The sequence below is a fragment of the Hippichthys cyanospilos genome, chromosome 6 (genome assembly GCF_059441005.1).
Source record: "Hippichthys cyanospilos isolate Australia breed blue-spotted pipefish chromosome 6, RoL_Hcya_1.0, whole genome shotgun sequence".
Lineage (NCBI taxonomy): Eukaryota > Metazoa > Chordata > Actinopteri > Syngnathiformes > Syngnathidae > Hippichthys > Hippichthys cyanospilos.
This window is the reverse complement of record NC_142374.1, coordinates 3,742,837-3,761,232: the sequence shown is the minus strand read 5'-3', so window position 1 is coordinate 3,761,232 and position 18,396 is coordinate 3,742,837. Positions and strand designations below refer to the sequence as shown.

The following is an 18,396-nucleotide window of genomic DNA, read 5'->3' as shown; positions in this document are numbered from 1 at the left end:
ACGAACGAGGCTGGCTCTGATTCTGATGCGCTCCCAAGGACCTCTTTTAAGGCATCCTCACACCATTTAATCATTAACTAGAAACAGCTGGTGGGAATCAAATGAACCTGTATGAAGAAGAAATAAACAACGCTTTATTATCTAACTTTATCAAAATTAAAGCTACTTCATAGGTGTGTTGTTGTTTTTGTTGTGATAATAGTTCTATTATCTGAATTTACTTTCAGAATTGTACGGCTATTTAATTATTATGGTATAATGCTAATGTTTTCGATATGAGCCCATTTCAATCGGAGACGTTTGTAATACGGTCATTGCTTTTATAAAATTGATGAATAAATACATACATAAATAAAAATATAAATAAATACATATATATGTGCATGTCTGAAATCAAACGCATACACTAGAATTTAAAAAATCTAATAAGTTGTTGATATTGTTAATTTGTTATTATTTCATGGCAGGCATTTTGGAGAAATTTGTAGACATTTTAAAATACAGCATGACATTGCTTTTTTCGAACAGTCATATACTGTATTCCAAAAAAACCTATCGGATGTTAATATATTTGTTGATGATATGACCAGCCAATCAGCGAAGCCGAGAGAAATGTAGCCGCACCTCTCTCTCAATGCCCGGCCCACATTATCGCCTCGCCTCGCCTACAATCCAGTTTGACAGATAGTGAACTTTCAGACTCTCGTCAGTCGGGACCGATTTAGACCAACAGTCTTTTTTTTTTTGGTAACTTCTTGATTGAAACGTCTATATTTAGGTCCTATTGGAGAATGAGAAGGGACCATGGGGGTCAATTCAGTGCATTGGTTTCGCAAATGTCTTCGTTTACACGATAATCCGGCGTTGCAAGAGGCCCTCAATGGAGCTAGTACAGTGCGTTGTGTTTATATCCTGGACCCGTGGTTTGCTGGCGCAGCCAACGTGGGCATCAACCGATGGAGGTTTGCTATTTCAAGTTTACTTTATTAGTTTTTTTTTTTTAAACAAATATAGTGGTGAAAAGTATAATTCCGCCATTTGTGTGATTCATTCGTTCCCGTCTGGATATGCGACGTCTGCAGTTTAGGCTGGGGCCTCCTTCTTACGTCAGGTGGCTAATGCTAGTTTAGAAGGACCGTGTGTTAAATTTAGGTCATTTGATGTTATGTTTGTTTTGTTTATCGACGTTTTATTCGTGCGCCCAAGAGAAAACACAATTGACGAGATTCATACAAACCGAATTGCCATAGTAAAAACCTCGGCTCATTTTAATTGTCGGACTTGTGTTTTAAGTTACAGAACAGTCTGGCAATCAATTTTGGTCGATGTGTTTTCACAGTTTAAGATTACATTTTACTGCAGAATACGGCATTTAACCGCTTTTTGCATTGAGGGTTTACGGTCAGGGTGTTATATAACGCGATAAAATCTGGGCAGTTTATGTAGTTATTTACTTATATAATAGATTCCCTTTGACGTGTTAAATAAGCATTTATGGCTAGTCACATCAAGCTTTATTAATGTGTAACCTAACTGAAATACATTTTCAAAATATACGTGTTTCAATACTTAGTTTCAAAAACTAATTTAGTCTCTTTAGAATAAATTAAAGACAACTGTAATCGATTTGGAGCTGCCTCATTCAAAAATATGTGCGTTTTGAAAGGGAATGTAAAGTCTTTCGTTTTCTTGACTCCTGTATGTTCTGTGGACCTCACTAGTTTAAATATTGCATGATTATCAATATTGTGTTGGTATTATATGAATTAATCAGCAAACTCCACCTGTATTTTAACTCTTTCAAGGGTCGGCCAGCTGCCATTTACCGTCACTTGAAAATGACTTCACAGTTGCTTAGAGCTCAGGTAATGAATGACCACTCAGGGCTCATTTGTTTTCTGAGCTTGGTTTTTATCGAAACCCGCAGCAACTCGGAACCCAATCCCAACACCCAGACTAAACACCCTATGGTCCTCAATCAGTTGTCTACGATGTATTTACGCTTATCCTCATTAGGGTCACAGGCTTGCCGGTGTCTTTCCCAGCCATCTTTGGGCAGTAGGTAGGGGACACCCTGAACTGGTTGCCAGCCAATTGCAGGGCACACAGGGACGAACAACAGTTCATGGACCCAATCAATTTTGCTGCTTTAAGTGATAAATTGTTGTAGAGTAGTACTGTAGTAAGGTGAACACTCTGTGCACACAATGGCAACTACGGCCCCACTCCTGGGTTTCGATGCACTATTTCCAACCTTGCATCATCTGTTGTGCATGACCAGAAGGTTGCTAACTACAACTAAGCTGGGACAAAATATAAAGGTTACCTGAAAATGCCTATAACTAATACACGATTAAAAATAAAAAAAATCCTCAAATTATTTTATTTTATTTATTTATTTAAAACCTCCAATTTTTTAAAGAAAATAAGTAAAAATGACAGAAAATTCAAAACAACTTTTGTTTTTACTTTAGTTAGCATTTAAAATACATAACTGGCTCTTAAAATTAAAGTGCAAAATTTATGCCTTGTATGAAATACTGTACCTCTGTAAATATATTGGTAGCGTTGTAGAACGTTGTATGAGATTGATAACGTCCGAACCTTTTTTCAACTTTCTCAAAGATAAACATTGCAACTTGTATCACTTATGATACAAACAAAATGATTTGCGAAGGCACTACCAAAATCGTATTTCACTAGCTTTATGGGGCCCATCGTATGTGCTTCCAAGCGTGAATGACTCCTCCTCGGTGAGCTACTTTTTAGCAGCAGTTTGTTGGATTACGCTGTCTTATTTCCCTCGTAAAACTTGACATGTCAGGTGCCTTTGATTAAGTTGCAGAAATAAGTTCATTGTGAACAAGCGTTGCGGGAATAGTTGACGGTACAACTCCTGTCTTTTAAAAACAAAAGGTTCACTTCATTTAGCCGTAGCCATGTTGCGCTAGCCTTCCGTTTGGCTTGAGTGTGAAGTAGACAAGAGAAATGCCAAACCTAAGGAAGCCTATGAAGGCAAAACCTGCCACAGAAAAGATCTATTTCATTCTTTTTTTTTAAACAGTCTGTAACAAAAGAATTGATTTAATTGAGAAAATCCATATATCACCTAGGCCTAACAGAACATCCCCATTTTTTTAGCTGTTTTGGTCAAACCTGAAATGAATTGTGGATAGTATGCTTCAGCTGTGTGCCCTTCGATGCGGGCTCAGGCGAAGTGTGGAGCAAGGTCGCAAATGATGCGAGAATTGGAACAGACAACACAATCGTCTGACATAAATGTGCAATCGAGAAGCATGTGAGTGGAAGTGTGGCTATAGGGCCTGTAATGTAAGTTTCAGTCAACAGTGAGTGGCATAATGACCATTCCTAAAATGGATAAAAATGGATGGTTTTTGCTGCTTAATTCATATTCCTCAAATGCAATATTAACCAGAATACTGTGTTTAGACTACAGTACTCGTGCGGCGTAGAACAGGCTGTTATTGTAAAATAATTTTTGACTTGACTACTCTTGATTACTCTTTGAAGAGTCTGATTTCAATCCTTTTGCAGTATTCAAGTGAATATCGGTTTTCGGAAAATACACTACTGGCATATTATCACGCCATTCTACTTTGCCATAACACCGTCCTTCAATTAACAAGCAATGTTAATGGATTTGTCTCCAATGAGAATTACTACTTTTACTTTTCTTTTTCTTTTTTGCTCGAAGGTTTTTGCTGGAGGCACTGGAGGACCTGGATTGCAGTCTGAAGAAGCTTAACTCCAGATTGTTTGTTGTTCGTGGGCAGCCTGCAGAGGTGTTTCCAAGACTTTTCAAGGTCTGACCTGTACTAATGTCATCATTATGCTCACCATAAAACCATCAAATAGCATGTGATTAGGTAGTTTGGGTGGTGGAATAAGAAATTGTCATGATGTACAAGTAAATATTCTCAGTTTCTGTCGTACTTCCTGATTTCATCAGGGTTTTATAGATATATAGAGAATTGTTTTTTGTACTTATTTACAATCAGACAACTGTCATGGTACCCATACCAAACTAATATTGTCTTGAAATTTAAAACATAATGCATCCCAAGGTAGCACAGCCAAGCATAAAAAGCAATAATGTCAGCACTTTAGTTGTGATTTGATCATTTATTTGTTTTTGTTTGTTATTGAGTATGATTTCACAAACTACTCAACTTTCTTCATATACCCCATTCACAACATCTGCAGCTGTTGGAATGTGCTTTACAGAACAAAACAAAACATACAGTAAAACTCTTCTACAACGAAACCTGCATGTGCAAAAGAATCCCCCATTGTGAAAAAAAATCTCCATGCATTGAAGCCTTTCCCTCTTTCTTACTTCCCCCGACATTGAAAAATCGTAATACGAAATGTTTTTCTCTATATTTGCCTTGCTCTGAAATTCACTACAGCAAAAACAACCCTGCAGCAAAAGTCTAGCTTGGGTTATGCTTGACGCCCTGGGATGCGTTTTACACCACGTAATACTCTTGAGCGGCTTTTCCCCGCAGTCAAGACGTTATTCTCCCATACTATAGGTGGCAGCTAATTGACTCTATAGCATACACTATGAGGTAGAGAATCCAAATAGATTCAAGCGATCTAAATTCTTCTGAGCGCACTACATCTATGAACCTTCTCTTTGGTCTTTCTCTAGATCTCCTGCCTGGAAATTCCAAATTCAGCATCTTTCTACCTATATATTCACTAGCTCGTCTCTGGACATGTCTGAACCATCTCAGTCTGATCTCTGACTTTATCTCCCAAAACTCCAACATGTGCTGTCTCTCTGATGTGTTCATTTCTAACCTCAGCATCTTCATAGCTCCTACCTCCAGCTTTTCCTCCTGTATTTTCCTCAACAGCACTGTCTCCAGGCCAAACAACATCATGGGTCTCACCACAGTCTTAAACACCCATCCATCCATCCATCCATCCATCCATCCATCCATCCATCCATCCATCCATCCATCCATCCATCCATCCATTTTCTAGAGCCGTTTATCCCCACAGGGGGCTTGCTGGCGCCTATCTCAGCTGGCTTCAGGCAGTAGGCAGGGGACACCCGGAACTGGTTGCCAGCCAATCGCAGGGCACACAGAGACGAACAATCATTCACGCACCCAATCACACCTAAGGACAATTTAGTATGTCCAGTCTTATACACCTTTCCTTTCAATTTAGCTGAAACTCTTCTATCACACATTCACACCTGACACTTTTCTCCACCTGTTCCTGTCTGCCTGCGTCTGCTTCTTCACCTTTTTTTCACATTATCCATTGTTCTGTACTATTGATCCTGAGCACATAAAATCCTCCACCTTCTTTATCTCCTTTCCCCGTATCTTCAATCTTCCACTTGGGTCCTTCTTGTTCACACACATATACTTCGTTTTGCTGCGGCTAACCTTAATTTTTTTGAGTCACAATGGATATCCCAAAATCTAGTGTCACATCATGGTAAGTGTACCAGGTGTCATGATGTGAATGAGCCTGCCGCTTTGGAACTTCTCTTCAATTTGACAGTCAAAATTTGAGCTCGTATCAAGTTGCCACTGGTGGTTGACAGCACAAAAACAGCACTCCACTTTTTTTTGCCATTTGTTAATTTTAACTTTTGCTTTGTGATGTCTGTGCTCTACTGAATTATTCGAGCATTACTAAGTCAATTATATATTGAGTGAATCGCATTCAGATCTTTTTTGTTTTCAATTTTCAACAGGCTCAGCACTCTCAAGTTACATTGCTATTTTCCAAAATGGATTATTTTTGACACCCCTGGGCCCTGACTGATGGCATTTTTTGCATTCCCATCAGAACAGTTGGTTGAATGGGGGCATGACTCATGCGACAGATGTCTAAAAATGTAGATATTTCTCATTAGTCAAATTATTTTCTCTCCCGTCTGTTCTGATCATGTATCATATGAGGGTTTCTTGTCATCATTTTTGTGTGGACACCTCACATGTCAAGCTGGAGTTGCATGTCAAAGGAAAGGAAAGGAAAGAATTTTCCTTTCTTTTCTGCAGGCACAAGGTTATTACTTTCACACTGTTCTTGCACAAGGTCGTGTCACATTCTTTTCAGTGTCAGATAAGTTATTCATCAAAAAATGTGTCGGGACCAAATTAAGTTTGCTTTGTATTAAACCTAACCTGTCAGATATTTACACATAGTAGGATAATGGAAATTTTTCAGTTACAAAATATTTATTAGAAAACATATAATGTTATTCTCATTGACAGACGTTAACAAAAACTAACTCAAATTATTCTGCACCATAAGTATGATATCTCATTTGTCCGAACGACCTGGTTAGATTAAAGGCTTTAGTATCAGTATTATGTATTTTGTATTTGTCCACAGCTCTGCTTACGTTTTCAACATTTTTTTTTCATATATATTGTCTATTTAATGTGAATAACACTGTATCTAAAACAAACAAATGATCTCCTTACAGGAGTGGAAAATGACAAGGTTAACTTTTGAATATGATCCAGAACCATATGGGAAGGAAAGGGACAGCGCCATTATCAAGATGGCCCAAGAGTTTGGCGTGGAAACTATAGTCAGAAACTCTCACACCCTCTACAACTTGGACAGGTTTGTGACATGGACTTGTACATTTACATGCACATACACCTGAAGGTGAAGCGCAAAATGATTCATATATGGTGCCTTGACCACCCTTTGTCACTCGGTGGCCACTCGCACACCAAGGTAAATATTTTGACATCTTGGCTTTTCTTCCATTTTTACATGGATACAGTATTCTTTGACTCTTTGGGATTATGTTGTCAGTTATTTATATTAAGTGAATGTTAAAAAATAAAAATACAATCAATCTGAATGCAAATCAAACATGTTCTCATAAGTGGTAGATGAAGCGCAATTATAGTGCTCAAAGCGCTTCACAAAGACTCACTGACACAAACACACACATAGGATTCTGCCACTATGGGCAAAGTAGGGTTCATAGTCTTGCTCAAAGACACTTTGATATTGTCGCCAGGGTTATGGAGCTAACCTACGACCTTCCATTTCGCCATTGAACACAGTACAGATAAGCCAAGCGTTAAGAGGAACATTTGATTCTTACAGTCAACAATCAATCATAAATTACAGTCACCATAGCAAGAAATATGGGAGAAAAATCAGTTTATCATACCATTTACAGTCACAGTTTTGTGAAATATAATGCACTCTAGTCCAAACTAATCGTTCACACACATTCATAATACAAGCAGGAACAATTCCAAGTTAAAGTGCCATAACTCTGCTGGCTGTTTTCTTTTTTGTGTGTAAATTGGTACCCACACAGCATTCAGAGGAGCTAGGATACTAAAGTACATGGAAGAAATGCTTTTTTTGTCTTGTTAGGTCACACTGCTCTCTAAATGTTCAGAAGGGATTATGAGACTGTGTGTTGGGTGAGAAAATAGCCTTGTGTAACTTCTTTCCTCATGCCTGGTGTGCTACATGGAGAGTACTCAGTTCAGTTTGTTATTACATAATGATTTGGAATAGAAATACAACGATTAATCGACTACTAATGGGTTATTCAAAGGTGCTTTACGATATGCTTACTGTGCTCATTCGGAGCAGTCACAGTGAAGTGACCAATAGCAAGCCATGCCTGCTACAAAATCCTGGATCCAGTACTGGCAGAAACACACAGTTGTATAAGATAGATAGTAAAAGCACACAGCTTTGTCATCAACAGCACTGGCAACTGGCAAGACAGAAATAAACCATGATGTTAAATTGCAAAAAACAGGAACAGAAAACTCGCCTCACTTTTAAAAGGTTTTTTTTTTTGTGTGTTCTAGTAACTACCAGGTAGTGCTGTTACTATCAAATATTTTTAGAGTAGATTGTTGTAATGATTCTGCCATCAATTAATTGAATAATCTCATTTTGTATTAATTTTATTGCACTTTTTTTCTACCACTGTATATTGGGTTCATTTGGTTAAACATAGCCAAATTAACATACAGTAAAATACAAAATAAGTGATTTAGTAATGACTAATACTCAGGTTACTTCTTGAGTACTAATTAATCAAGTAGGTCAACTTGCTCGATGTCCATGAGACTACTTCAGATTTAACTACATGTCCATTTTTCTTATTACAGCTGCAGTTAATAATTAGTTTTATAAGAGATTAATCTGACTTTATCCACAAATGGATTATAATTCAGTTACTGGTTTGGTTGGCAACATGTCAGAAAGTAGGTATAAATGTTGATAGTCGTTTTTCAAAGTAAAATCAGAGGTTTGCATTTTTTAAATGTCTTATTTCTTTAAAAAAAAAAAAATCACTTTCCTGGCAAGCTACAAAAGTCAGGGATTATTCACTGTTGAGATATTGAAATCAGGTGAATTTAACAAATGTTCCTCTGATAAATTGATTATCAAATATATCATAGATCATATTAATTATGATTTATTAAAATAGTTGACAATTTTGTATTGCTGGATTTGATGTATAAAATTGAGACAAAAATATTTCATGTTTTTTTTTTTTTTTTATATATATAGTTGTACAGACTCAATTGTGACGGCCCAATTAACAAAAACAGGAATGAATGAAATGATTCGTTCAAGAAGTGTTTAATAAAAAGTAAAGAAAATAACCAACTGTAAATAATGAATTTGTAGTGATTATATTAACGGTAAGATAATATAAAGAACAGATAAGACTCATCAGTATAACAACCTACTCCAACAGTTTTAAAATGTGCAAAATAACTCAATATCTTATCAAAGTTCAAAGAAGGTCAGACATACAGTCTGCGATTCTGCAAGACAGTACAGATTTGAATTTTCGTGCATGTTTGTTTTATCATCTTAACCTCGCACGATTTCTGGTCGGCTTTGTGGGTAGGACACGTCTTTGTCCAGTTTAGGTTTTGATATTTCACCTTAGATAAAACAGAAAGTATATGTTCCTTCCAACCTCTTTTTCCTTTTGCCTGCAGGATAATAGAGATGAACAACAACAGTCCTCCTCTGACCTTTAAACGGTTTCAGACCATTGTGAGCAGGTTGGAGTTGCCAAGGAGACCACTGCCACCCATCAACCAAAAGCAGATGGACAAATGCCACACTAAAATAACAGACAACCACGACCAACTCTACAGTATACCTTCACTGGAAGAACTGGGTAAACAGATGATTTACCCTCGTCCTGAAACTTCTTCTTCTCTTGCCACAAGTCTACATTGAAGTAGTATTTATAATTTCTGCAAGAAAGCATCAATCATTGTCCTTGACAACAGCAAATATTAAGGAATTGTTAGTAATAGTAAAGTCATGTCAGCTTTGGTAGAATAGAAAATGATTGCTCTTTCTCAGAAGTAATTTTGGCATCAATACCTCCAGGCTTCAGGACGGAAGGGTTGCCTCCTGCAGTGTGGCGTGGAGGAGAGTCCGAAGCATTGGACAGACTCAACAAACATCTTGACAAAAAGGTGACCTACATGCATAAATTTACAATAGATTTTTTTTATTATTATTTTTTTTTTCGAAGTATGACCTGGGCCTCTTTCGTATGTAGATATAAATCAGATATGTATGCAAATAGTCTGCAGTATGAATGTTCATCCGCACACATCTCACTTACACGTTATCAAAAGTCCATATGTGCTCTGCCAGGGCAGGAGAGAGGATAGGGACTACTGACAATGATCTGTGAATCTGCAAAGCTTTTTTCTGTTTAATTTCTAATTTCAGTTGAAACATGAAGCATAAAATTCACATTTGTAGTGAGATTAGTAACTCATCCACGCGTCCGGTGTATTTATTATGATGTGGCATCAGGTTTAGTAAATATCTCTATAAAATGAGGAGCTGCAAATATCCCCCAAATATTTCTTCCTCCAGCATTGCCACTGGCAATATAAACCTTTGGAGCATATTTGCTTGCGTAAACACTTGTATGGCTTGAAGTTTTTATTTATTTTAATGCCACTCTGCATCATGCTTTGTGCACATGCATGTGTGTCACATCGCCAACATGTTGTGTTCACATGAGAAGTCTCATTTGTTTTCGTAAATGAGGACATAAGATATTTACTTTCGTCTCTTCACAAAGATTAGTTATCAAATTATAGACAAAATATGAATTTTACTGCTTAAACGGTACAATTACTTTTACCATCCCTTTCAATAAAAACGTTGATTAACAATGAAAACCAATGGGTTGTTAATCATCTTTGATGGAAGTACAAATCAATGTTAATTTTTTTGAATGTGTATCTTTGTGTCTAGGTGTGGGTAGCTAACCTTGAGCATCCTCGTGGGAACATGTGCTCTCTGTATGCCAGTCCGACCGGACTGAGTCCTTATTTGCGCTTTGGTTGCCTGTCTTGTAGGGTCCTCTACTACAACCTTAGAGAGCTCTATATGAAGGTACCACATATGAATTCACGATGGCTTATTGTGCTTTCTTAACCACTGCCTCACAATGGCTATTTCTACACTCATGTCTTGTTTGCAATTAGCTGCGAAAGCGTTGCAGTCCTCCTTTGTCCCTTTTCGGTCAATTGTTATGGAGGGAATTCTTCTACACCACTGCCACCAACAATCCAAACTTCGACCGTATGGATGGAAACCCAATTTGTGTTCAGGTGAGCAGAGCGCAAACTTCTAAACATACATTTGATGGATATGAGTCTGTCATTACCACTGTGACTACGAGGACAGTGTATAGGTATCAGATATGGTGAACTCCCACGTAGTTGAGTATTGGGACCCGCGTATTCACGTGCTTGTGAATTTTTTTTTTTCCAACATTTTTTTAAATATTGACCTTTTTCCATTACACCGGCCCTTTGTTTTCATACGATTAATTTTTTTTTCTGCACTCATTGGATAATGTTTTGGGTTTCATTTATCCGTTTTTTTTTTCCAATGCATTTCTATTGGAAAAAAATGTCTTTAGATTCCATGGGATCAAAATCCCGAGGCATTAGCCAAATGGGCAGAGGGCCGAACTGGATACCCCTGGATTGACGCCATCATGACCCAGCTCAGAGAGGAAGGCTGGATTCACCACTTGGCTCGGCACGCTGTAGCTTGTTTCCTCACCAGGGGTGACCTGTGGATCAGCTGGGAGAGCGGTATGAAGGTAGGACAGGTTCTGAAACTTAGTTGTCTACCAGGCTCCATAAATGTTATATGTGGACCAGCACTTGGAATGGAATGATTTTGTGTTTCTGCAGGTCTTTGAGGAGCTGCTGCTCGATGCAGACTGGAGTGTAAATGCTGGCAGCTGGATGTGGCTGTCCTGTAGTGCCTTCTTTCAACAATTTTTCCACTGCTACTGCCCTGTTGGTTTTGGAAGAAGAACTAACCCAACAGGAGACTATATCAGGTCAGCAGTGTATAATAGAACCCTATACACTACAGTTCATTTAAGATTTAGAATTTGCCTCGGTACCAATTAGCGAGTTTTTTTTTTTTTTTTTTAAATAAACCTTTATACGTTTTCTATGAAAAAGTCCTTTTGTTGCTACTTTTGCACTCAAGCTAGGGTTGCAATATTTTTTAATTTTGCATTATAGTTAGCTCTTTTTTATTTTTTTCCAAATTCTGTTGATTTTTATCAGAGTGACTTAATAGTTTTTTAAATGTGTAATAATAAACACGTGACTCGCCCACTTTTATCTTTGACCGTCATCATCAAATTGAATGGATAAATACTATTTTCTTCAAAAATTCTCGGAACAGCAAGGTCAACATCTTTGATCTTGATGTATACTGCCTCTAACCTTTGTGCTTAACCCTAACCTGAACTAATTTTTATCGTGGGCTACATTGTAGTTCTATTTTCTGTCAGAGGCCCGGAATGACTGTGAAGTCAAATAAAGTTTAAAGTTCGTCTCACGCTTACAAAGTTTTAAAATCAGAAGCATGTAAAAACTGTAAAAGAGGGATTGGGAACAAAAAAAAAAAGATTGTTTGCCAAAAAAATCTTTCTCACGTGGAAGACAACTTACAAATTTGATATTTTAGTTAGAACCTTGATGTCATAATTAGCATCTTGCGGGCCACATAAAATGATGGGGCAGGCAGGATTTGGCCCCTGGGCCTTGAGTTTGGCACCTGTGCAGATGACATTGGGGTTTAAGCTCAAGAGGCCTATGAGACAAGATTTCAGAGGTCAAGCTTTTATTTTACTTTCCCAATTTCAATATAAAACAGAAAGATTTGCAAAAATTCAACCTGCATTCAATTGGATGCAGCACAAAGACAAAATACTTGATGTGTAAACTGATCAACTTTATTGTTTTTTTGAAAATATTCACTTGTTTTAAATTGATTTCTGCAACACCAATGAATTTGGGTCAAAGCATGTTCACCACTGTGTTACATCACCTTTCCTTTTGACAACACCCAATAAGTGGTGTTGTAAAATGTGCACAATGTGGCATGGCTTGCGGAAATAAAACGAGGTCGCCCGTACAAAAGATGCTGCTTGGATGGCAGCATGTGTTGCTCCAAAATTACCTGTACCTTTCAGCATTGATGGTGCCATCACAGATGTGCAAATTACCCATGCCATGGGCATTAACACTCCCCTATACCATCACAGATGTTGGCTTTTGAATTTTGCTTTGGTAAAAATCTGAAGGTGTTAAGAGAAAACCCTCCTCCCCCTTATCCTCTGTGCATGCCAAGAAGGTTTAAGAAATTGGCATGCCTATTTAGAAGTAAGCGAATGTATTGGAACACAAATAAAATTACTTTAAAATCAATGATAATTTATCTCTGGTGACATCACCCTTACTTGCAATAATGGCATCAAGCCTGTGACCAATTGACTTGACCATACTATTGCAATTGTCATTTGAAAGACTTTTCCGTGCCTTCACTTGAGACTCCAGTTCTTGTATGTTCCTCTGAGGTTCTGTTTCACTCTCATCTTCAATCATGACAGTGATTATAAATCATTTAATTAATTACATTTTACAAGAATTCAAGGGATTCATCTTTACCTCAACCAACACTGCACATTGTGAAATGGCAACAGCCAATGAGATTGCATTGATCCTGTTCCAAAACCTTTATGGCTCAGCTCTCTGTCTATGCCAAATCTAATCTGGCCTTCAGATTCTTTTTGCTCATGAGTTGTTTGTGTCTTGTGGTATGACCTGTGTATTTCTTCTTACTTTTGATACCATCACACCTAAGTTCTGAGTTTGGCAGTGATTTCACTGACTGTTGGTCTCATAATGTGTCAGTGATCAACTGCTGTTAAATAAATAACCTTGGCTGAAATGTTTGATATTTGTTGCTCAGTATATGGCAGTCCATACAACAAAAATAGGAGTTGTATTATTCTATAGGCAATGATGGTACAAACATTTTTAGTAGTCACGGCAGAGTTCGGTGTCTATCCCCAATATTTACACCATAGTGACTGAATAAGTGATAAAGTCTATTCCATATTAAACCTATGAAGTCACTTTGATGTCTCCTTCATAAGATACAGCTGTTTAGACCTTAATCCTGTCAACAAACTATTTCAACTAACTGAACTGTCCCACAGGCGTTACATCCCCATCTTAAAGGACTACCCAAATCGCTACATCTATGAGCCCTGGAATGCGCCGGAGTCAGTCCAGAAGGCGGCAAACTGCATTGTCGGAGTGGACTATCCTAAACCAATGATTAACCACGCAGAGAGCAGTAGACTCAACATTGAGAGGATGAAACAAGTTTACCAGCAACTCTCACATTATAGAGGACTCAGTAAGTCTTGTCTTGTTATTTATTTTATATGTGAAGTATGTATGGCATGTGGAGACATAATTTTCTGTCTCACTAAAATAAGAAATCTTTGTGATATCCAATCAATCAATCAAATGATTGATGTGATATCCAGAGCGCAAAGTCAGGCAGGTGTTAGGGCAGTTTAAAAAAAAATATATATATATATATATATATATATATATATATATATATATATATATATATATATATATATATATATATATAGTAGTGTGGCATATTAGTGAAAAGAAAATTTTAAATGTCTTGTCCTCTATTCTTATTTGACTTTACACTAACACAAGACTTGGCTAGATGCACATATAGTAAGGCTTCCTTATAAAACCCACAAGCACTCAATGAAGTATTGTGAGGGAAATTGAGACATGTTTTTTTTTTTTTCAAACATGTTAAATTGTTGACTAGTGCCTCTGTGAACTGATGTTTCCCTTTACCTCATTGCGATTGGGATACCACTTGCTTGTTTTTAAGTTTGTTAGTTTCTAAGTTTTATTACTATTCATGACAATGGCAGATGTCGGCTTTCTGTTTAAATTTACAAATGGCTTGGTATCCAAAAGGCTAGGATGCCACTAAGGGAGTTGGCTTTACTTTTTACTTCACTTACAGATATTGACAAGATGATTCCTGCCCTCTTAGCCCAATGCAAATTTTGGAGAGGTTAACTGTCCACTATATGGAGAAAAAGTAAACCTTCTACGCCCTCTATAATTATTGGCACCCCTTTTAAGCTGTTTTCTTTGGTGTTTATTAAACTCGAGTTATCTTCTTAGCAATATTACTTTAAATTTGGAAAAAAGAAATTCTACCTTTTACTTCAAGTGCATAAACCTCACATAGTAAGCACACAGCCGCAAGTCACCTTCTGGTCATGATTTGTTTATTTATTTATTTTTTATTTATTTTGGAGTAATAGCACAATGGTAAACAAACGAACAGTATATATACTCTGTCAAACATGATTGTTGTTATATAAAAATATGAAGTGTTTGATTACCAGTAAGTTAAAAACAATGTAAAGGACCTCTAAGTCAGCAGGGATGCCACTAACAGCAATATCACTTCAGATTTTGCAGAGGACTGTAATCTGCCAAGTGCAGTTGTTTAAGTTGTTGGAAAATAGAATGTCGAAACTACCGAAATGCATCTTTAAAAGTGAGTTGATGGGTTTGTTTTCATTTGGAACATACTGTATGTGCATCACGTTTTATCATTGTTTTCAGGTCTGCTAGCATCAGTTCCCACAATCCAGGAGGAGGCAGAGCCACTGATGACGGATGAGTCCCAGACCAGCAGTGGTCCCGGTGAGAGGACATAACAACTTTTTTTTTTTTTTTATTCTCACCCATAGTCAATACAATTACATCATAATTAGTTTAATTCATTAAAAAAAAAAAGAAAAAAGCATGTGCTCATATTTTGTTTTTCCATTTCAGGCTCTCCCTCCATTGTTCAAGATGAAGCAGCTGGATGCTCTGCAGCTCCGGATTCATCCACAGTCTGTACATCTTCCCATTCTGTTTCACAACTGGAGAAGGATTCAATGAAATGCTTAGCCCACACATTCGCCAACTCTTCAGATTCACAAACGCACCCTTCTGCATCCATAACATCAACATGTGCAGACCATTCAGCAGCTGTTGATTCTCCCTCTTCACGAGTTTCCACACAAGCCCAGAGCCCCTTATCAAGATCCAAGACATGCACGCCTTCATCATTGTGCTCTACATTGCCCTCTTCTTGTTGTCTAACCACAAGCCAAACCCAGACATCTTCTTTGGGACCAAGAAGAAAAAGCTTCACCCGTAAGGTACGCCGTGGACAAAGGCCACGGGGACGACAGAGCTGCCATGCGGTAGCCAGAGAAGGAGAGAGGAGGGCTGATGAGGAAGAGAAAGGGCTAGGAGAAGGGACTGAAAAGATGGAAGAAGGTCTTGAGATGGAGGAAGAGAAGATGGAGGAGGAGACTTATCCAGGACATCCGCAGTAATACACACTACAATAAGACCTGCATTGCGCTGAAAAATACTGTAGGTCAGAGTGCTACCACACACTATTGCAATTAGCAGACGGCGCTTAAAATACACTTTTTGCTGTATTTTTGTTTTATGTTGTTGCTTGAAAGCAACACTGGGCCAACATCTCGGTGGCGCAAATTGTCCAAAAACCGAAATTACATTCTTTCTTCAATTTGTTTTGTTTGTTTGTTTGTTTTCAGGAGAAGTAGCATCTAACATCTACTCTGGAAAACTGGACAATTAAATGGAAGGAGATGTTTTATGGTTATGCAGAAAATATGCACTCACCGGGTACATTGTCAGCGGTACAAATGCAAAATCTAATTAAAACCAATGGATTTAATCCACACCAAATTATATACAATAGAAATGTTTTGATTTACGCTGACAGTATTTACTTAATATATGTATTTAAGTTGTAGTTTGATACTTAAGGTAACCAAACACCCAGTATCATGCAGTTCTACACTACACATTTAAGAAATCACTTGATAATAAGCAGAGCATTATCGTTGGAAAGGAATCTTCCTTGATCATCCCTTGATTATATTGCGCAGGCGCGCCTCATTCGGCGTCTGGTGAGTGTATATATACAGTACCCTGAAGTTGAAGCCGTACAACACCATTGTACTTGAATATTTTGGGCTAAAATAATGGGAGACTGCAGCCATATGTTTATACAAGTTGTTTTTGAAAATAAATGATCAAATGTCAAGTTATACTTCAAAAAAAAAAAAAAAAGGATTTGGGTGATTGTAAATTGTCAAAGTATCATTCGTGATGGACACGTAAACATGGAGTACCATTGCAAATTGTGACATAGCCTTGCAGCTGCAGCATCTTTGCTTTCTCCGACTTCTATGAACATTTCCATTGAAACTAGATATCACAAGATTACCTGAAACATTTATCCATTTCAGTCCAGCAGGATGCCATTTCCTTATTAACTGACAAGATAAAGCAGAATATTTTGACTTTTTCTGTATAGCTATTTTATACTGAATAGCCCCCAAGGTGGCAAAATTAACATATTCCCTTGTTCGCATCACAACCTGCATATAATGTATTGAACTTCCCATCACATTGTAGGTCTTTCAATGCACATCTTTTGATGGCACACGTGTATATAATGTATAGGTATTCAGTATGTACAAGGTGTCTGAAAAATTCCATGAATGGAAAAATGTACTGCATTTCAAACCCAAATTTGGGGTTTTCCCCTTCAGTCTGGGCCAGATTACAAACTAGCACATTTACAAAGAGATCATGTGGTGTTTGCTTCATTCAGTGCATGGGAAGAACAATGAATAATAACATTACAAGTGGCTGCTTCACAATGTCAGTATGACTGTGCTGCTTCAAATACCCTGAGCATCTGACAGGTCTCAGTCTAGAACGCCATACGTGTGCTGTAGCAACCTCCCTGCTGATTGACCTGGCAGCTGCGTTTGACTTTTTTTTTTTTTTTTCTCGGATGCAGGTCAAAAGCACCTGCTTTAAAAATGTGGAGAACATGAATCAAGATGGAGATGTGGATAATCACAAATGGGGAAAAATGGGAAACATTAATAGACAAAAAATAACAAGTAAATTGACAGCTCAAGAAAGTTCTGAGACAAGAGAAAAAAAATTACGAAAAATGTGCATGTCAGGAGACAGTTATGTTAGACTGTTATGTTTTGTTTCTTTCCCGCAACAGACCACCAAATATTTAATGTGGTGAATGTTTTTAACACTATTATTTAGGGTAAGAATTATACAGCAGCAAGGTGACCTTTCATAGAGCAGAGTATTTATCATGCAGCAGTAGAAATACATATGTTTGCTGTTATATTGTAAAATGTACGTACATGTTACAGCATAACTGCAAATAAATATTTTTCTAACAATTCTGGAAGAATCAGGAAAGTGATTCCAGGGGTCTTTCTAAAAAAGAGGAAAAGTGAAGTTTGGATTTGTAGTATGTTTTGTGACACCAGTCCTGGAATTTTTGTGAAGTCTCGGAATAATGAAGTGCAGTCAAGTTTTAAAAATTTGCCATATTTTTTTTTTCCTGGCAATTGGGAATGCTGCTTGTATTTGATGAATGATGAGAAAAGCCTGTGGTGTTCTCCATATATTGTATTTATCAGTTTGTACATAAAATATTTAAACCCATTCATGGTGTCATTCAAGTCTTCATTTTTCAAAGGGCCACATATGCACTACTTTAATACAAGTGTTGTAGTACTTTCCTGTAGACAACACACTCAAAAACATACTTCGGGGATTTTTTTTTAACATAAAAGAGCGTGAATCATTTCAATTTTTTTTATTGATTTCTTAATAGCACTAAATATACAACGTCATTGTTTATTTTTGAGTAATTTCCATGACACCGCATTAGGAATTAAAATTGCTAAGGCGTGTAAATTTGTACAAGAACGAGACATTAATTACAGGATTTTTTTAAACCAAATTATTTGCTTTAAACATTATTAAAGAATGTGACGTAAGGAACTGCAAGTTATGTATGCCTTTTCCTCCACTTTTTCCGTGAACTATCGTGTTTTGTTTGGGTATT

General features: G+C 37.3%; 1 protein-coding gene across 1 annotated transcript; it reads left to right on the top strand.

Moving 5' to 3' along the window:
- The first annotated feature begins 671 nt into the window (after nucleotides 1–671).
- Nucleotides 672–17,990, top strand: cry2 (cryptochrome circadian regulator 2). Its single transcript, XM_088416227.1, has 12 exons — nucleotides 672–962; nucleotides 3,716–3,824; nucleotides 6,479–6,621; nucleotides 9,000–9,184; nucleotides 9,403–9,491; nucleotides 10,291–10,431; nucleotides 10,524–10,649; nucleotides 10,964–11,149; nucleotides 11,244–11,395; nucleotides 13,574–13,776; nucleotides 15,039–15,119; nucleotides 15,252–17,990. The coding sequence occupies exons 1-12, from the start codon at nucleotides 805–807 to the stop codon at nucleotides 15,803–15,805; spliced, it is 2,127 nt and encodes a 708-aa protein (XP_088272353.1). The 5' UTR covers nucleotides 672–804; the 3' UTR covers nucleotides 15,806–17,990.
- Nucleotides 17,991–18,396: the final 406 nt, after the last annotated feature.